This window comes from Dendrobium catenatum, unplaced genomic scaffold (genome assembly GCF_001605985.2).
Source record: "Dendrobium catenatum unplaced genomic scaffold, ASM160598v2 fragScaff_scaffold_665, whole genome shotgun sequence".
NCBI classification, from domain to species: domain Eukaryota; kingdom Viridiplantae; phylum Streptophyta; class Magnoliopsida; order Asparagales; family Orchidaceae; genus Dendrobium; species Dendrobium catenatum.
In genome coordinates, this window is record NW_021319127.1 from 1,489,768 (window position 1) to 1,511,689 (window position 21,922).

Below are 21,922 nucleotides of genomic sequence, written 5' to 3' on the forward strand. Positions count from 1 at the left end.
GTTGCATTCAACTCCAATTAGGGTCTAGTATTTATTAAAAGTATTAGGATTTCATAAACTAATTAAATTAAAAAGTCAACTTTCCAGTCAACCCCAACTTATAGTCTAAGGCCTGAAACTTGAAAAATTCATAACTTTGCCTAGGAAACTCCAAATCCAGCAAACTACCTGTCTAACTACTCACCTTAAGGTCTAGTATTTCGCTAAAGTGTTAGGAACCCCAAGCCTAGCCTATTTCCCATAGTGACCTTTTGGACCCTATTAGAGAGAGAGAGAGAAGAAGAAGAAAAAGAAGGAGAGAGAGAGAGGGAGAGAGGAAGAAGAAGAAGAAGAAGAAGAAGAAGAAGGGGGGGGGGAGAGAGAGAGAGAGAGAGAGAGAGAGAGACCGAGAGGGGGAAAAGGAAAGAGAGAGAGAGCAGAGAGAGAGGAGTAAAAGAAGGAGAGTGAGAGAGAGAGAGTAGAAGAAGAAGAAGGAGAGAGAGAGAGAGAGAGAGAGAGAGAGAGAGAGAAGAAGAAGAAGAAGAAGAAGAAGAAGAAGAAGAAGAAGAAGAAGGAGAGAGAGAGAGGAGTAGAATAAGAAGTAGAAGGAGAAGGAGAGAGAGAGCGAGGAGTAGAAAAAGAAGGGGAGAGAGAGAGAGAGAGAGCGAGGAGTAAAAAAAGAAGGAGAGAAAGAGAGAGAGGAGTAGAAGAAGAAGAAGAAGGAGAGAGATATATAGAGAGAGAGAGAGGAGTAGAATAAGAAGTAGAAGGAGAAGGAGAGAGAGAGAGAGGAGTAGAAGAAGAAGGGGAGAGAAAGAGAGAGGAGAAGAAGATAGATGGAGAGAGAGTAAGATAGTGTAAAACCCCTCAATTTTTTCATTTTTTTTAGTGCTGTTAGTCCGTATGAACTGACTTTAGTATGGAACGAACTGAAGAAAATTGTGAAAAATCTGTATGGTTCATCTATACGAACCTGTATGAACCATCGGGACGAAATTTGTCCAGAGAGCAAGTCGTCCAGGGACGAATACACTTCGTCTGAAGACGATTTGTCCAGAGGGAAAATCGTCCCGGGACGAATACACTTCGTCCGGGACGATCTGCATTTGTATATATTGGATTGAGATCTTTTTGTAAAGAGAGGAAAGAGAAGGAAAGAGAAGATGAAGGCTTGATTTCGGAGGCCACGGAGCGCTTTTCATCCGTCGCCGCTGTTAGAAGAATTGTTTATCTCGCAATAAGGAATATGAATCCTATTTCTGATTTCAAAGATTTTGTGTTTTGGTACTTTTCTGCTCCGTTTTGTGTTTTCGTTACCGAATAACGTGCATATCTTTGTATTGATGGAACTTTTATCGCGTAACTTTTGGTATGTTATGGAAATGATGATTTTGTATGATTTGAGTATTTTCTGGAAAGTTTTCACCATGTATTTTGAATTTTGTGGGATTTTTATTGAATAGAAAATTATCCGGATGTTGAAAAATATTGATTCAGTACAAGTAAAGTTTTGAAACGTTATTTTACGTGATTTCTAGTAATTTGGTAATTTTCTGGATCTGTGCATTTTACAACGACTTCTGTCAACTATACGATATTTTAAGGGGTTTTCTAAATTGAGCCAAATCATGTTTATTGGTTGCAATACGTTGATGATAATGATGAATGTGGTTGTATGATTGAAATTATTATGATATTATTGTGATACTTCTGTGTGTGTGAAAGACAAGTAAGAATTGGTTGAACCGTTGGTTGGAGATTGATTTACCTGTACAGGATGGTGGGTCGACGGGCTTTTCTTTAAATACAATTTGGTGTTATCCTCTACTGATCACGTGATTACTGAAGGGAGTTATAAAGAGATGATTATTGTGCCGACGGACAAAGAGTGACGGCTCTTTTAACTGAGCCAACGGATAAGATATAAGATATATGATACAAGACTGAAAACACCGTAATAGCTAGGGCTTTTACTTGTTGAGTATGTTGTGAGTATGATTATTGATTACTGAAATACATGTGTTTAATCATTATTCTTCTCATTATTCTACGGATTTATCGTTACTTTACGACTTTACTGTTAATGCATGATTTTACTATTATAGCATTACTGTTCATGTCACTGGATTGTTACTGATACTGATACTGATACAGGCACTGATACTACTGATTCACTTTATTGACATTATGCACGTGATATACTGTGTAAGTGACATGTGATTCCCTAAACACGTGATATAGATAACTGAATTGCAAGTGTACATCTTGATATGATTCTTCGACATTGATTGATTCAAACTGCAACAAACGATGTTATGATTTTATTTTATTGATTTGATCTTAACAATTATGAACGATAATATTGATTTGATATTTTATACCGATTGATATTATTGAACCGATGAATTCTTTTTATACGATTGATATTATTGACTGATTTGATTGATAATACCGATACGAAGATTTCTTTAACGATTTAATTGAAATTTTAGATATAAAGATTTGTCTACTGAATTGACTGGTGTTATTGATACGACTACTACTATAGAGGTTTGACGCACGTAATGATTCATGGAGCTTTACGAATGTTTATACCGTTTATTGATTCTTCCACTGATAGTAATAGCTTCACACGTTCCTGTATTGATTCCAGTTATTGTACTGATTATTGCTTACATATTGATTTCTGTTTATGCAGTGACTCAATGATCATGTGTAAGTGACTTCTATGATATGAATGATTGACATACATATTGCTTCCGTACTGTACTTTGATTTCAGTTGTAAGTATTTGGTGACCTGCTGGGCTTTTTGAAGCTCATTATATGTGGTTAATATTTTCAGGTCAGGGCAAGGGAGCAGGAGATTGAAGTTGCTCAGGAATCTTCAGGTTTTTGTCCTTTTGTTATAGTGATTATTTTTGTACTCATGACAGGATGGATTATATGTGATTAATGTGTAGATCCTGAGTATTATAAATGAACTTTTAGGAATGAATAAAAATATTTACATAATGTTTTAAATTGTAGATTTTGTTAGACTGTTTATCAATCATTGATGACTATAGATAGCTCTGGTAGAAGATTGACTTAAATGATTGACTGAATAATTCTTTCCAAGTTAGATCTTGGGGCATCACATATTTAGTGGTATCAGAGCGGTGTTATTGGAAGAATTGATTGTTATCAGAGCTATAAGATTTGATTTTGAGAGTTGGGTAGAATGGGTAGTTTCAAGTGTGTCATGTTGCATACATAGTTGCATGTATGTATCATTCCGATTATACTGAACTATGCAGGTGAAAAGTTAAATGGATAATCCAGAATCAAGTGCGCCAAATGAGCAACACAGTGCAGCTCCAGTACCCTCAGAAAGTATGATGCAGTTGGCTACTGTTATAGTACAAGTCATGGGTGACACACAGAGTAAGTTGATTGGAAGTAAAGAAGAAGAAACATATAAGCATTTATAGACATTTCATAAGCTGAAGCCTCCGTTATTCAAAGGAGCTGTAGGACCATATGTGCTGAAGATTGGATAATAAGGATAGAAAAGATTTTTGATAGCATGCAATGTCTGGAAAGTCGAAAGGTGCATTTGGTTGTGTTTCTGTTTGAAGGAGAAGCAGAGAGATGGTGGATTGGACAGCAGAAAGAGAAATTTCAAGGAAATACAAATGTTGAGATCACTTGGGACGAGTTCACTACAGTGTTCCGGATGTGGTTTGTACCTCCGTCAGCTCGACGACAAATGCAAGAAGCTTTCATCTAATTGGAGCAAGGACGCAAGACAGTGATGCAGTATGAGGCCGAGTTTACTACACTTGCTCGATATGCTTCTCATTTGATCCCCACTGCTGAAGAAAAGTGTTATAATTTATGCAAGGATTGAATAGAGAGCTGAGACACCCGCTAGTACCATTACGGATTCATGAATTTTCTGAGTTGGTGGAACGAGCTAGATTGATAGAGATTAATTTGGTAGCACCAGCATCGAGATATGAAATTACCAGAAGGAGCAGAGATAAACCGAGTAGAGAAAGAGATAGAGATAAGAGAAGCAAGTATAGTGATTCGAAGGGATCTGCATCGGTAGCATCTCCTGGCAGTTACAGGGAGTGCATTCATTGTGGTCGACGACATGCAGGTCAGTGTTATTTATTGACGGGATAATGTTTTCGCTGTGGACAGCAAGGACATAGAGTAGTAGATTGTCATCAGAAAGGGTTTGGAGGAAGAACTGATTCTGGAACTGGACAGTCTGGACCTGGACGTACTGTAGGACAGAGGACTATAGGCTCAAGAGCATATAATGAAAGATCAACAAACATGACGAATGATAGAGCTGTTAGTGATAGTTAGAGGGAGACCGTTGTACCACGACCTACTGCACCTACTCCAGTGATGCCACATGTATACAGTTTACAGCACTATGAAGATCAACAATGACTTGAAAGTTCTGCTGGTAAGATTATTTGACTAATTGATTGACTTGACATATCATGCATAGTGAATGACATGTGATTGAATGAACAGTATGACTGTATGTATGATTTTCGACGAGTTTTGATTCTGATTCGATTTGATTTGAGTTTTGATTGGACGGACTTATTTGGTGTCGATTTTGCAATTGGATCCTTAAGGGAAATGTCGAGGACGACATTTTTCTTAAGGTGGGTAGATTGTAAAACCCTTCAATTTTCATTTTTTTAGTGCTGTTAGTCCGTACGAACTGACTTTAGTACGGGACGAACTGAAGAAAATTATGAAAAATCTGTATGGTTTGTCTGTACGAACTTGTACGAACATGTACGAACCGTCGGGACAAAATTTGTCTAGAGAGCAAGTTGTCCAGGGACGAATACCCTTCGTTTGAAGACGATTCATCCTGAGGGAAAATCATCCCAGGACGAATACACTTCGTCCGATATGATCTGCATGTGTATATATTGGATTGAGATCTTTTTGTGAAGAGAGAGAAAGCTAGAGAGAGAAAGAGAAGGAAAGAGAATAGGAAGGCTTGATTTCAGAGGCCGCGGAGCGCTTTTCATCCGTCGCCGCTGTTAGATGAATTGTTTATCTCGCAGTAAGGAATCCAAATCCTATTTCTGATTTCGAAGATTTTGTGTTTTGGTATTTTTTTCCGTTTTGTGTTTTCGTTATCGAAAAACGTGCATATCTTTGTATTGACGGAACTTTTACCGCGTAACTTTTGGTATGTTATGAAAATGATGATTTTGTACGATTTGAGTATTTTCTGGAAAGTTTTCACCAGGTATTTTGAATTCTGTGGGATTTTTATCGAATAGAAAATTATCCGGGTGTTGAAAAATATTGATTCAGTACAAGTAAAGTTTTGAAACGTTGTTTTACAGGATTTTTAGTAATTTGGTAATTTTCTGGATCTATGCATTTTACAACGACTTATGTCAATTATACGATATTTTAAGGGGTTTTCTAAATTGAGCCAAATCATGTTTATTGGTTGCAATACATTGATGATAATGATGAATGTGGTTATATAATTGAAATTATTATGATATTATTGTGATACTACTGTGTGGGTGAAAGACAAGTAAGAATTGGTTGAACCGTTGGTTCGAGACTGATTGACCTGTACAGGATGGTGGGCCGACGGGCTTTCCTTTAAATACGGTTTGGTGTTATCCTCTACTGATCACGTGATTACTAAAGGGAGTTATAAGGAGATGATTACTGTGCCGACGGACAAAGAGTGACGGCTCTTTTCACTGAGCCAACGGATAAGATACAAGATATATGATACAAGATTGAAAAACACCATAATAGCCAGAGCTTTTACTTGTTGAGTATGTTGTGATTATGATTATTGATTACTGAAATACATGTGTTTAATCATTGTTCTTCTCGTTATTGTACGAATTTATCGTTACTTTACGACTTTACTATTAATGCATGATTTTATTATTATAGCATTACTGTTCATGTTACTGGATTGTTACTGATACTGATACAGGCACTAATACTACTGATTCACTTTATTGACATTATGCACGTGATATACTATGTAAGTGACATGTGATTCCCTAAACACGTGATATAGATAACTGAATTGCAAGTGTATATCTTGATATGATTCTACGACATTGATTGATTCGAACTGCAACAAACGATGTTATGATTTTATTTCATTGATTTGATCTTAACAGTCATGAACGATAGTATTGATTTGATATTTTATACCGACTGATATTATTGAACCGATAAATTCTTTTTATACGATTGATATTATTGACTGATTTGATTGATAATACCGATACAAAGATTTCTTTAACGATTTAACTGAAATTTTAGATATGAAGATTTGTCTACTGAATTGACTGGTGTTATTGATACGACTACTACTGTAGAGATTTGATGCACGTAATGATTCATGGAGCTTTACGAACGTTTATACCGTTTATTGATTCTTCCACGGATAGTAATAACTTCACACGTTCCTGTATTGATTCCAGTTATTGTACTGATTACTGCTTACGTATTGATTTTTGTTTATGCATTGACTCAATGATCATGTGTAAGTGACTGCTATGATATGACTGATTGACATGCATATTTTCATACCGTACTTTGATTTCAGTTGTAGGTATTTGGTGACCTACTGGGCTTTTTGAAGCTCATTATATGTGGCTAATATTTTCAGGTCAGGGCAAGGGAGCAGGAGATTGAGGTTGATCAGGAATCTTCAGGTTTTTGTCCTTTTTTTATAATGATTCTTTTTGTACTCAGGACATGATGGATTATATGTGATTAATATGTAGATCCTGAGTATTGTAAATGAACCTTTGGGAATGAATAGAAATATTTTCATGATGTTTTAAATTGTAGATTTTGTTAGACTGTTTATCACTCATTGATGACTATAGATAGCTCTGGTAGAATATTGACTTAAATGATTGACTGAATAATTCTTTTCAAGTTAGATCTTGGGGCGTCACAGAGAGAGAGAGGGATAGAGAGGAATGTTTTATCCATATTTTTTTATCCCCTCTGCACTACATAAGCGTTAGGGGGTACTTATTACACATATTTTTTATCCCTCTCACTACAAGCGCCACACCGGTTTTCCTCCCTACAATGCTATGTGAGCGCATAGGGGGTTTGCCGACTCGTCGCTAGCATTAAAGAAGGATTTTAGGCGATTGTCCGCCTCGTCATATGCGTCGCACTAGCTTTCCTCTCCACACCGCTACGTGAGCGCATAGGGGGTTTGCTAGTTCGGCGCCAACGTCCAGAGCGAAAATCTGAGTTTAGATTATATCTTGGAGACCGGCGGACTGATGGTGGAGGGCATAAAAACCGAGATAAGGGGGAGCGAACATCTTTTATTAATTATAATTAACATCAATTAAATATAATTAATTAATAAATTACTTTTAATTAATCATTTATAATTAACTATAATTAATTAAAAATAATTAAATAAAGTTTATTATAATTAATTAAGATAACAAGTTATAATTAATTTAAAAAAATTAATTATAACTTAATTGATATTAATTAATTCTAATAAAATATAAATAACTAATAATAATTAATGATAATTAACTTATAAATTATGATTAATTAATAATAATTTTAACTAATTATATTTAATTAATATAATTATAATTAAAAAATATATTATTTATATAATAATAAAAAAAGAAAAATCCCTTAGTTCGGCGGATTGACGGGATTTGGCCGAGAAGCGCGTGAGGTAGATAGTCACCTTCATAGCAAGCGAGTTCCCGTGCTTGCTTCCGATCAAATGCCGCAACTTCCGACCAAGCAGGAAGGAAAGTCGCTAAAGGGGCAGAGTTGACAAGCGCTAAGGAGCCGAAGAATCACGTGAAGGGAGAGAGGGAACCAACGAGCTCCCGTTTTGCCTTTGATCAAAAGGTCGGACTTCCTATCCGACGGGAAGGGACTCGTCGAAGGGGAAACAGAGTCGATCAACCACGAAGGAGTCGGAGTAGCGACAGGAAGAGGAGAGCTCGCGGGAGAGAGCGGGAGCGAGTGAGAGAGCTCAGGTGAGAGAAAGAGAGCCTGAGGCTTCGTTTCTTGCGGCCTTTTAACGACGCGATGTCGTGCGAGGAAACGACCTTGGTCGTGCGAGCGACATGTGAACTGCCTGCGACGTGGGGAGCAACGTGGGTTTTGGCAGAGTAGGTATGGCATTGATTTTGATTTTTTTTTTTATTTTTTTTGTTTTTCCACTCAGTACAGGTCAACAATCGGAAGCTACAGATCTAGCTCCCCCAGCTTTGATAGGTGCCCGAACGGATCAAGAAGCGGCTTCCCTCAGCCCGAATCTCCGCCAAACCTCGAGAGCCTCCAAATGAAAACTTCCTATCACCAAAACTCCCTCCACCATTACCAATCTCAACTCCCGAAACAATCCTCCCTCCGTCTCTTAAAATAGCCATAGCAGCCAGATTTCTCCCATCATCAGCGACCCACCTCTGCCGCTTCTCGTGGGATGATAGGAGGGTGTCCCACGATCACCCCCCACGATAACCCAAGAGGCTTCACGATCCAATCCCACCGGCGAGATCTCAAAATAGAGAGAGAGACTCTCTCTCTCTCTCTCTCTCTCTCTCTCTCCTTAGATGAGTGACTCTACTTTTAAAGACAAAATACAGAACGAGCATATACATGAAAAAGTTGGAGTTTCTCCAGTGGTAGATAAAATTAAAGAGTAGATATATTAGATTTAGTTTATGTTAAAAAAGGTATAAGCAGGCCTAAAAAGACTTGATTAAAAAAATAGAAATGACTTTTCTTTATTAGATTTAAATGAGAATTTAATTCTTAATTGAATAAAATGGAGAAAAAAGATTTATGTAGCCAACCCCATGTAGTGGGATTAAGGCTTGATATTATTGTTGTTGTATTGTGCCTTGACCTAATACTAATAATAGGAGGTCAGAGGATGAGCTAGGAACATTTGATTATTTGCTCGAGTCTTTGCTCTTTCTAGCGGTTTACTGAAATCTTAGGACTTTTCACTCCGTATTCTCTCTTTTATTTATATTTTTTAAGTCAATTTCATCAATAAAGTTCTAGTATTTCCCAAGTATAAATTTAAATCCATCAATAGCCAAATAAAAATGTTATAGTTGCATGTGAAGTTAAAAAAAGAGTCGTGAAACCCATAAGCAAATAGAAATAACTATTGGCATTAAGAATACTCAACCATTAAGGAATGACGGTGCCATAATGCATGGAAACAAGAACACGTAGGGACAAAAACATAAATATGGCACATATGGGACTCAATATTTATTTAAATATATGACAATTATGAGTTGGATGATATATTCTTGCACCCAAGACAAATACTATGCATAGGTTTGCATCTCATAATTCAAATTTCAGCCAGGCTGAAATCACTAATAATAAAAAAATTCATGTGGTCATAACACATGAACGATCACAACAAAATAGCGTGCTGAAGTTCATGATTATAGTGATGAACGCCCAACAGATTCCAGAACACGGTATTACTGCCTTCACAATTACATAGCATCCATCAGGTACTCGCTTATATATGAAATTTTGATGTAAACATGAGGAAGCAATAGAGTGGGAAAGAGGTTAAAGTTAATAATATTTATTGAAAGTAACTTTGTGAGTTAAAAAGAGTAACATATCAGAAGAATTTACCATTAGGAGAGTGAGAATTGTTTCGATATATTCCTTGGACTCAATGTCATGTACAAACCCTGAAAAATTAAAAAAGTTACTAAAACGGTAAGGTAGTCCCATAAATTTCATTACTGATGGACTCATTCTCGGAACTTATAATGCCTGAACAAAATGCAATGATTAAAAAGGTTTTTTATTTATCTAACTTCCCTGAGAATTCAGGTTAATGCAAAAAGAATTATTGAAGATTAAAGATATTATAAAACTAATGAAAAAGGTCAAGAGTTTTGCAAACTAGCGTTAAATTTTACAACAAACAAAAGAAATATTAAAAAAAAAAAAGTAGTAAGCACTATTGCATGGTTGTATAAGAAATATATCATTAGGTATCCTTGTAGGAGAAATCAGGAAGCGATCCCTTGTATCAACTAAAAAATGAATTAATTTAATAAATAACTATATATTGCAAAAAGACATTCATCAGTAGACAACTAGCAAGAGTTAAGACTTTATTCTTTAATGGTAATGAATGAATGCAAGAACATAGAGATATTTAAGCAATTAAATTTAAAAAGTGCAGGAAATGCTTGTAATAATGCCCAAAAAAACTTACGTTTGTTGTATGAATGGTTGCTCCAGTAGTCATGCCGATCTTCTGATCAGGAACCAGCTCGAAATTCAAATTTTGCAGGAAAATTGAAAGAGCAATAACGGCTTCTAACAAAGCAAACTGGTCGCCAACACATTTACGTGGTCCCCCACTGAATGGTATGAATCTATTGAAATGGTTATCCACCATTAGAATGTGTTTATGCACAACAAAGATCTCCAAGTGATGAAATTATATTGAGGCAATTACATACATAATAACTAAAATTTGACTATTCACAAAACTTATACCTTTTTTACATCTTTTTTTTTTTCAAATTATCACCTAAATATCTAAATTCACAACAGAGCCTACAACAACAACAACAACATCAAGCCTTTATCCCACTACGTGGGGTCGGCTACATGAATCCTTTTTCTCCATTGTGTCATATTAAAAGCCAAATTCTCGTTTAAATCTAATAAAGAAAGGTCATTCCTAATATTTTCTAACCAAGTCTTTTTAGGTCTACCCCTACCTTTCTTAACATAAGTCAAATCTAATACCTCTACTCTCCTAACCGGATCATCGGAAGGCCGCCGTTTTATGTGACCAAACCATCTAAGGCGACTCTCACTAATCTTATCTTCTACTGGAGCTACTCCAACCTTTTCACGTATATGCTCATTTCGTATCCTATCTCTAAGGGTAAAGCCACTCATCCACCTGAGCATTCTCATCTCTGCCACACTTAACTTAGTATTATGCTTCTCTATCTTTTAATGGTCAACATTCAGCACCATAAAGCATTGCAGGCCTCACTACCATCTTATAGAATTTTCCCTTAAGTTTGAGGGGTACATTTCTATCACATAACAAGCCCGATGCATTCCCCCACTTCAACCACCCAACTTGAATTCTGTTGATAATATCCGCATCTATTTCACCATCACTCTGAACAATAGATCCAAGATATCTAAAACGTGTACTCTTATTAATGACTTGATCGCCCAAAGTCACAATCCCCTCACTAGGTCTATTACTACCAAAATTACACTCCATATATTCCGTTTTAGATCTACTCAAGCGAAAACCTTTAGACTCTAAGGTTGACCTCCATAATTCAAGTTTACCTTCAACTCCCTCTCTAGTCTTATCAACAAGAAGAATATCATCAGCAAAAAGCATACACCAAGGTACATCCTCTTGCAAATGTCTAGTGAGAACATCCATGACTAAAGCAAAAAGATATGGGCTTAAGGCTGATCCTTGATGTAACCCAACCGAAATAGGGAAATACTTGGTCAATCCACCTTGTGTTTGAACACAAGTAATAGCTCCTGCATACATATCTTTAATGATTTGAATATAAGCATTATTGACTTTTTTCTTTTTAAGAACTCTCCATAGCACTTCTCTTGGAACTTTATCATATGCTTTTTCTAAATCAATAAATATCATATGTAGATCCTCCTTATTTTCTCTATATTTCTCCATCAAACTTCTTAATAAATGTATGGCTTCCATAGTCGACCTACCCGGCATGAATCCAAATTGATTTTGAGAAACATTAGTATCACGCCGCAACCTATGGTCCATAACTTGCTCCCAAAGTTTTAAAGTATGACACATTAACTTAATACTTCTATAATTCGCACAATCTTGTCATCACCTTTATTTTTAAAAATATGAATTAACACGCTCATTCTCCACTCATTTGGCATCTTTTTAGTCTTCAAAATAGTATTAAAAAGTTTAGTAAGCCATGAAATTCCTTCATCTCCTAAGCATTTCCACACCTCTATTGGAATATCATCAGGTCCAACAGCTTTTCCATCCTTCATTTTCTTTAAAGCCTCTCTAACTTCAGTTTTACTAATACGCCGATAAAAACAGAAATCTTTATTTTCATTTAGGGTGCTAAGGTCATTATAGTCAATCTTATTTTCACAATCTTCATTAAAAAGTTTAACAAAATATCTCATCCATCTTTGTTGAATATCATCTTCTAAGAAAAGTATTTTTTGATCTTCATCTTTAATACACTTCACTTGAACTAAATCCTTACTACTCCTATCTCTTTGTTTGGCTAACTTATACATATATCTTTTTCCCTCTTTAGTATCTAATCTATTATATAAATTACTAAAAGCTAATGTCTTTGCATCGCATATTGCTTTCTTAGCATCCCTACGAGCTACTTTATATATTTCCCAATTATCAGAATTTTTAAAATTAAACTAATTTTTATAACAAAGCTTCTTATTTTTAATCTTTTCTTGCACATTAGGATTCCACCACCAACTACTTTTACTATTAGGAGCTTTTCCCTTTGATACTCTAAGGATATCTTTTGCAATATTCTTAAATTCACAAGAGCCTCAACTTTATTTTTTGCTTCGGTCAATATTCTGACAATGTGATTACGACACACACAAATACATGGGTATAATACTTTACAAAATGACATGGATATTAGTTTTGTAAATATGCATGCTTTAGGCATCGTTTATGTAATCCCCCCAATCATATTCAAGTGCAGCACGTAAAAATACTTTAATCAAAAAGAAAACGACGGGAAAAAAAATTATTGGGGGTAAGGGGGGCCAAATTACAACACCTGAAATTAGTGTTCGTCTCATTTGGTACGGGTCCCTCCAAATCAAATCTTTCGGGCATAAAATCTTCTGCTCCATCCCAAACCTTAGAGCAAATAAAGAAGTTATAACCACCAAAAAATAAATATTTTCAGAAAGAATATAGCAAAATGCTCATAAAACGCTTAATCTGCTATGTAACCTACGCAAAAAATGTTTGCCATATCAATTCAAATAAGATGACCTTGAACAAGAATCTTTTTCTAGTCAAAGTGATTAGAATGTTGTACCTGAGGAGATCGATGAATATTGTAAACTGAAATCATTATATCTTGACCAACATTAATCTTAAAATTTCCCGGAAGAACATCAGCAACTAGAGCCCTCCTTATCAAAACCTACAGAAGTTGGAGCATGTTAGTCATTAAAATCAATGAGCCAGTTACAACTATAAAAAAGTGATTCAGCATACAGGTGGGTGTGGATAAAGGCGCATTGACTCATGTATGCAACGCGTTAAATACTTCAATTCCTTGACATCATCATATGTAGGAAACTTTCCTCCTAGAACATTATCAACCTCCTCTTGTGCCTTTGCTAGAGCAGATGAATCCTTCAAAATGCAAAAGATGATTTGCAAGTATATTTCAAAATAACTCGTAGCAAGTACTCTTCATATTCATAAGCAATTATGTGTTCTAATTTTTTGTTTCATTAATTGAATCAGATATTCATGATATGCAGGAGATTTTAATTTAAAGAATACTGGAACCCAACCTTCACTCTAATTAAATCACTAACATAGGGTTAATAGAGAATGAAGATCGTGAAAGTTGGTGATGACCTCGATGAGTATATGATTTGAACTTATAAACGAATCATGCATGAGAAACTAAAAGGTAAATAGGCACAAGAAAGCATACAGAACTAATTACTACTAAAAAGTTAATAAGTTTAGTTACACAGTAAAAACTGCAGAACGAATCACCCAAAAAAGGATAACCTCAACACTCCAACATCACTTCATTATAATCTCAACACTAATGGTCAAGATCTTAATAAACAATACTTAGGAATTTTCAGATTACTTGTGAAGGAGATTTACATCAAAGAAAGACCTTACGGGCATAGACTCCTGTAAAACCCAGCTTTTTAAGCAAAATATCAAAATTTTATGTACTTGCCCCCAGATGTTTATTGTTAGCGTTTTAATGTTACTTTAAAATTACCTAAGAACTCAAGTCTCATTAAATTTCTGTGGATTTCAGTAAATCTATTAAAATTGTTAAGAAGATTCTTATGGATTTCTGTGGATGGACGGGGCAAAGAATGAATTTTACAAAAGTCTTGTATTCTTTTTGGATTATCTGTGAAGAGAAGGTTGAAGAAGAAAATTTGCAAAACTATGGAATTTAGAGAAGTGAAGGAATTCAGTTATTTGGGAATAAAGGTGGCGTTAAGAAGGATTTCTAAATATGATTATCAATTTCTCATTGATAAAACGATGAGTATGCTTGGAATTTGGGGAGGTAAACACATCTCTCTTGCTGGTAGAATGTCTTTGGTAAAAGTCTGTGCTTTTATCATATCCTACTTTTCACTCTACAAACTCTTTGGTTCCCAAACATGTGCTGTTTGAAATTGACAAACTTTGCAAAGGTTATATATGGGAAAAATGTGATGGTAATGCAGGTCTTCACTATGTTAATTGGGATATGTTATGCAAACCGAGAAGATGGGGAGGTATGGACATTAATTCTTGCTCTAATAAAGCCGGGCCTTTGAGAGCTAAGCTTGCATGGAGATGCATTCAAGAGAAAGAGTCTTTACTTCATAAAGTTTTATTTCCAAAATATGGAAGCAATCTGGAAATGAAATCTGGTAAAAAGAATGTCTCGGTTTCATGGAAAATAATTTGCAATGGGTTCAAATATTTGAAGCCAATTGTTAGATGGATAGTTGGGGATGGTAAAGCAATTAATGTTTATGAAGATATTTGGGTTTTGGATAAAAGTTTTCAGCTTTGGCCTACTTTTATCAAACCTATGGAAAGTAAAAAGTTACGGGTGGAGAATTTTTTGAATAATGGAGTTTGGGACATCCAAAATCTGAAAGAATACTTTGGAGAAGATTTAATCAAGCTGATTTTGACTACTGTACAATGCAATGGCAAAGACAAATTAGAACTTATTTACAAGCTCTCAGGGAAAACTTTATTTGCGTTGGCTTCTGAAGCTTTGGATGATGAAAAAACAGAGAATGTTAATTGGACACGGTTTGATAAAATCAAGCTCAATCCGAGGGTGAAGGTTTTCTGGTGGAGACTAATCAACAATGCAATTCCTAATTATAATTTTCTTTGCTTTAGAAGATTGCAAGGTGATGATAAATGTCCTAGAGGTTGTGATGAAGTGGAGAGCAATGACCATATTATTTTCCGGTGTAAGAAGATTAAAGAAGTTATGGCTGTTTTAAACAAATGGGGATTTGGTATTCCAGATTTTTCTTCTATGGAAGCTTGTTGCTTATGGTTGGATTCACAAAATTCTTGGTTGAAAATTCTGTTTTGTAATTATATATTCCAATCTTGGAAGGCTAGGAATATTCATGTTCATGAAGGGAGAAAAATCAGTGCAGTAATGATTGCTTCTCAAGCCGTTTGTAATTCAGTAGTTTTTAACAATCTTAGCTGCGCAAATTCAAGTATAGAGAGTGCTAATCAACCACTTTGGTTGCTAAACTCTTGGCATTCTCCTCCACTTGATTGGATTAAAGTTAATATAGATGTTGCTCTTCACAATTCTTACAAGGCTGGAGTAGGAGGGGTCTTTAGAGATCATCATGGGAGATTTTTATTGGCTTTCGGAAAGCCTCTTGTTCATTGGGATACATCAGCCATTGAACTACAAGCTATCCTTACTCTTAAGTTAGTTATCAAAGATTGGATGCTAAACTACAAAGGACTTATCATTGAAGGAGACAACATAAATGTGATCAACTTCATCAAGGTTTTGGTGAATAAGGGAGGTAATGATGATATTGACATCTCTTTTATTAAAAGTTTTAATTATGTCATTTTTAAACATGTTCATAGGGAAAGTAATAAGTTAGCGGATCTTTGTGCTAACTTTGCTTGCTTTAGCTCTTTTTTGTGGAATGATGTGAGTTCGAATGATGTCCCTCATTCTTTCATCAATTTGTTGGAGGAGTCGGATGCTTGTAGATTGTAGTATGTTCTTTTTTTATTTTCAATAAAGCTTTCTTGCTTTGTCTTCAAAAAAAAAAAGAACTCAAGTCTCATGGTTTCTATGCCAATTGAAAGCCTAAGATATTTATTGTAGCTTTTTAATGTTATTTTAAATTATTGTAAGAACTCAAGTCTTATGGTTTCTACTCCAACTTAAAATCTCGTTGGTCATAACTTAATGAAAGGATGCACCTATAAAAAAATGCAAACGGCCATATAGTTTCTCTAATGTTTATGGTAAAGGATGATTCCTCTTATAGATCAACAAATAACACATACTACTAGTGAAAATAATACAAAGCCGATAATGTTTTAATTGTACGATAATAAAAAAAAGCAATAAACTACAAAAATAAACAAATACTAACTTAATTAACAAAGATAAGGTGTCCTTGATTGATATTATTAGTCTTTGCTTCTTAATTGCCATCATATTTCCAGCATGAATATAACACCATTTATTTTCTAGTTTTTGCTTGATCTTTCATGGAAGCCTTAAATTTCAATAGATTTCTGTTATAAAAAACATAATAGAAGAATAATATATATTTCTTATTTTTTAAGATAGACAGGGTATACACTTCAGAACAGGCGCCCTCCTAGAATAGATAGACAATAAGATAATTATGTAACATCACAATCAACCACAAAAGGAGAAAAGAAATAAGAAAAAATTGCCTAATCAATTTTATAATAAGGAATGACATGGGCTAGCAGACAACAACAGTGAAAGGTGTGATTGTAGGGAGGAGAGTAGTTGGCGGATTGCCGAAAGGAGGCTTGTAACCTTGTGAAGGACTATAACAAGCCGGCAGAAAGCTCTTAGTAGGTAGGAAGGCAATAATATAGCAGGAGTTGGTGCATGTGTCACTGTTGATAGCTATTAACAACTGTGCACTTGACTTGATTGTTGGGAGAGCTATGACCTAGTGGTGGTTACGAGCTGAAGGCGGGAGGGCTATTCGGGTGATTGCAGGACTAGAAATTGGGGCATTTATTTGGGAAGTTTCACAATCTCCCTTAAGAAAGAAATATAAGTTGATCATTTTTAACTTGAGAGTAAGGTTATCAAATTGTAATTGAATAAGAGCTTTAGTAAGAATATCAAAAGTTACAAGTTTTGTTAGCAGTTGGACGATTCGTTATTCTTTTTTTAACTTTACAAAGTATTTATTAGCATCATCATGCATAGTTAAATCATGATGGACATGATTTGTAGTAATACTAATAATAGCTTGATTGTTATACCTCATTATCATAGTCATGTGAAAGGAGTTTTTAAATATTTGAGATGACGCTTAAACTACATACCTTCATAAATTTTATCCGTCAAAACCCTGATTTTTTACTTCAGCACTGCTTTGAGTTACGATGGACTGCCGGACTATTTTTTGCCATCTCCACAAAACTAAATTTCTCATTTGTAGATCTACAATTTGTTATAGATATAGCCCAATCAGCATTAATGAAGTTGTTTATACCCTTGTTAGTCTCCATCATGATGCTCTTTTATGGGGTTATTTATAAATTAAATACAACATTGTTTAGAGAACAAATATTAGCACTGGTGTGGGATAGATAGATAAAATTTTTCTACTAACATCCAGTGTCTTCCTTTGTTAACCGGGGTTAAATCTTCCTTAGCCCCGACTTTGTTTCACAGATTCATTGCTCTACTTATTTACACAAAAGCATTCCCTTTTTCTTTAGTAAGTCTAAGATATATTTCTATTGTGCGACGTACATCCCCTTTTTTATCTTTGTTGTTTTCATGAGTAGGAAATAGTTTAATAAACTACGATCCTTGATTTCAAATTTTCTAGTTAGAATACTTTTCTGCTTATTTATCTTATTTTCATTATTTCTAATCAAGATGTAGTAAACATTTATGAATAGGATAAAAATTTTACCTTCAAATAATTTCTTGGCAGTACAGTGTGTTCAGATTGACCTTGAGAGAGGCATGCCTTTTAATCACCATAGTGACTTTATCGAACAAATCTCTTGGTGGTTATTTAAAGTCATATAGAGATTTTTAAGTGTGCAGACTTGATTTGTATGGATCTCTTATTTTCAAATATAGGACATATTGTCGTATGGATCTCATCTTTTAAATTAACATTTAGATATTTTATGTCTAATTGGAGTAAATAATCCAAATTAGCAGTAAGAGAAAAACTACATGGATAGTGCCCATCTATGATGCAGTGACACTTCTCCTCAAAAAGGCAGTGTCTAGCACATATTGGACACACCTCCACATGTGTTGGACATAACAAAGATATGCCTGATTAAAAAAATATTAATAATAAAATGGCCACACATGTCCAAAATAATTTATGACATTTATAAAATATAATTTTATTATATCTCAATTTTTTATTTAATAAAAAAAAAACATCAAACATTTATCCCGCTCCATGGGATCGGCTATATGAAGCCTTTTTCTCTATTATGTCTTGTTAAGAGTCAAATTCTCATTTAAATCTAATAAAAAAGGTCATTTCTAATATTTTATAATCAAATCTTTTTAGGTCTACCTCTAACTTTTTTAATATAAGCTGAATATAATACATCTACTCTCCAAACCAGGTCATCGGAAGGCTACCGTTTTATGTGACCAAACCATCTAAGGTTACTCTAACTAATCTTATCTACCACTGGGGCCACTCCAATCGTTTCACTTATATGCTCGTTTAGTATCCTATCTCTAAGAGTGAAGTCACTCATCCACCTGAGCATCCTCATCTCTGCAACACTTAACTTAATATTATGCTTCTATTTTAATGAACAACATTCTACACCATAAAATATTGTAGATCTCACCACCATCTTATAGAATATTCCCTTTAGTTTGATGGGTACTATTCTATCACACAATAAGTCTGATGCATTCCTCCACTTCAACCATACAACATTAATTCTATTAACAATATCCCCATCTATTTCACCAGCACCTAAACAATAAACAGATCTCTTGATAATTAGTTTCGTAGGATAGAGTAAATTGTTTTGCAATTACTCTTATTCTGTATTGGTGAAAACTTACATCATCTTTATATTTGTCAATAAAGATCCATTTACCTCAAACAAGTTTCATCCTTTTGGAAAGATTTTAAAGATTCTATGTACAATTTCTTTCAAGTACTTAAATTTATTCATGAAAAGTACTTTTAAGGCTTCTCAAATATTAATTGGAATTTTATGCTTGGAAGTCTCTAATTGTAAATGAATAGAACTCAAAAGATAGTTTATAATAGAAATATAATGACTTATCAAGTTATTTGAGCAAGTTCTTGTGCTCTTCTTACGAGCATAAAAAGAAATGTTTAGAAGATTCACATAATTAATATTACATTGTCCCTATGAAATGGTGTTAGGACCATTGTTTAAAATTGCGCAATATGAGGCTCGCCTTGAGGCCCGCCTCAGCACAATTTCAGTGAAAAACGCCTCGAGGCTTATGCCTCAAACTTTTTTTATGAGGCTTACGCCTCATCTTGGCTGAGGCCCGCCTTGAGGCGCACCTCGCCTAGCTGGCATGAGGCATACGCCTCGAGCTATTTATGTATGTTTTTATTTAAAACTTAGCTAAATTCCATGCAAAAGACCAAAAGTAATCATGCCCCCTTGCACTCCAAAGCCGCATTAAATTCCTCTCAACTACCTCGACCTCCATCCCACCGCCTTCGTCGTAGCCAGCACCGTCATAGCCTCTGCCGGGGATCACTTGAAATCCGCATACCGCCACCATGTCCTATAAAAATTTAAGTATTCCTCTTATTTTATGTTGATGAAAAATATTTATGAAAGAGGAAGATGGTTGAAATAAATAAAGAAGTAGATTGGTAGGTATTGGACACTACATGATGAGGCAAATGAGGGCCAATTTGTTATGACGACTCAAATAAAAATTCCCTTAGTAATGATAGTACAAATGATTTCTGATTTGTTGTCAATTATTTTAACTTTATTAGTAATTAAATGTAGATGAGTAAGGAACTGAAATAGAAAACATTTAGAGCTAAACTTGATGTTATATGATACGTTTATGCAATTCATATATTTTATGTAGTTTTTTTCATGTGATATTTGAATTTCAATTCTATTTCATATAATTTATTACTTATCACGTTACATTTTGTGTAATTTTTTGTTTCATATGTATATAAATTTGTTACTTTATATTTCAATTGAAAGTTAATATACCATTCATAGCAATTATTTGGGTATTATTTGGGCATTATATAAAAATAAAAAACTTTTATTTTTTACTTTCAATTTTTAGATTTTGAGGCTTACGCTTCAAAACGCCTTGAGGCTTACGCCTCGCCTCATGAATGAAAAACGCCTCAATACTCAATTAAGCAATTTTAAACCTTGGTTAGGACTTAGTTATACATTGAGGTTCATTCAGAAGAAATACTTTATTCTACCTTGGTTGAATTTCTCTATCATCTAGGATAGCCAACCCATAATATCTTGCTCATATATGATCTTAGAAGCTTTCTAGATAGTCAAAAGAAAAAGATTTAGATTGGTGAGACAGATGTGGGTTAGATAGAGGTGTAGGTTGAGATACCAATAAAGATGGATTGAGATTATCGAAGAACTCAGATTCATTAAGTGAGTTGATGCTCCCCCCTTAAAGGGATAATATTTTTTAGTACTAGGAGCATAACATTTGTATCATTGTTGGAGATGAGAATAGCTAATAAAACTGTATAATCATTTTAGTCTAATTTGCTTCTTTGATGATGTGGAATATGCATGTAAGCAGAAAAAGTAGAATATCTTGAGAGATACAGTGGAGATAAGTCTACTTGTCGGATAGACTTGGGTGAAAGTTTGATAAGGTTATGAATTTTAAAATTCTTGATGGTATATAATTAAAAACATGTATTAATAAGGATAGTCTCTCTCGGTAATATTTTGGAGCATTGTTAGTGATTATAACTAATTTCAACAACTAAAAAATGTCTAAGCTGCTATCACATTTTGTTCAGTATAGATACATAAGTTTTGGTAAACAATTCCTTGTTGGAGGAGATATTTTCCAAAAATAGAGGGAAAAAATTCATTCCCATTCTCAATGCTAAAGACTTCAATTTGGGAATTGAATTGAATCTCTATAAAAGAATGAAATCTTAAAAAAAAGAAATTAGTTTCAATTAAAATCTCATTTTCAAGTTTAATAGGTTGATCATTAAGAGGCATTAGACTACTTCAATTAACAATCAAGCTACTCAACATTGTTGCTCGTCAATAGAATTGATAAGGCTTGTCTGGTAAGCTAACGAGGTGAGCTAAAATAGCTAAAATTTTAAATGTGCTAAGTTTAAACACTACTATGAATACTCAAATTGAGCTCGGATCTAACTAAGGTTTTGGCAAACAAGCTCAAGCTTAGCAACCCTCCATTTGGCTTGGCTTGGATCATTTACAACCATAATTTAAAAAAAAAAAAACTTTAATGGAAGGATGAGGCGTTCTTAGAAATTTAAAAGGATGTAGAAGATAAAAGAAGTGTGGAAGAAGAAAAATAGAGAAGGATGGAAGATAGAGACATCTCCTATAACATTTTAAAAAACATGAGAGTAGAATAGAACATTTGACTATTTTCAAAGGAAAGGATACATCATTTATAGAATAGAAAGACAACAAGATAATTATATGAGACCACATCATAACAAAAAAAGGAGGGAAAAAAAGAAAGAAATTTGCCTAATCATTTTTATAGTAAGGTTATGGCAGTAATGCAAAAAATAAAACAATTCCCATTAGGAACAGGGGCTGGTGGCTAGCGGTAATGGAAAGCATGACTACAGGGAGAAGACTAACT

General features: G+C 34.5%; 1 protein-coding gene across 3 annotated transcripts in view; it reads right to left on the minus strand.

The window, feature by feature from the left end:
- Positions 1-9,174: 9,174 nt before the first annotated feature.
- Positions 9,175-21,922, minus strand: part of LOC110099518 (carotene epsilon-monooxygenase, chloroplastic) — a 54,278-nt gene continuing 41,530 nt past the window's right edge. Inside the window, exons 5-10 of one of the 3 annotated variants that reach the window (XM_020826700.2) lie at positions 13,306-13,446; positions 13,124-13,231; positions 12,857-12,939; positions 10,261-10,423; positions 9,666-9,724; positions 9,175-9,505 (exon numbers count right to left, since the gene is read on the minus strand). In XM_020826700.2, coding sequence (XP_020682359.1) covers positions 9,668-9,724; positions 10,261-10,423; positions 12,857-12,939; positions 13,124-13,231; positions 13,306-13,446 — 552 coding nt within the window. In that variant the 3' untranslated portion in view covers positions 9,175-9,505; positions 9,666-9,667. Of the gene's footprint in view, positions 9,580-9,665; positions 9,725-10,260; positions 10,424-12,856; positions 12,940-13,123; positions 13,232-13,305; positions 13,447-21,922 lie in introns of all 3 variants that reach the window. The other 2 variants (XM_020826699.2, XM_020826698.2) reach the window with 2 other exon arrangements.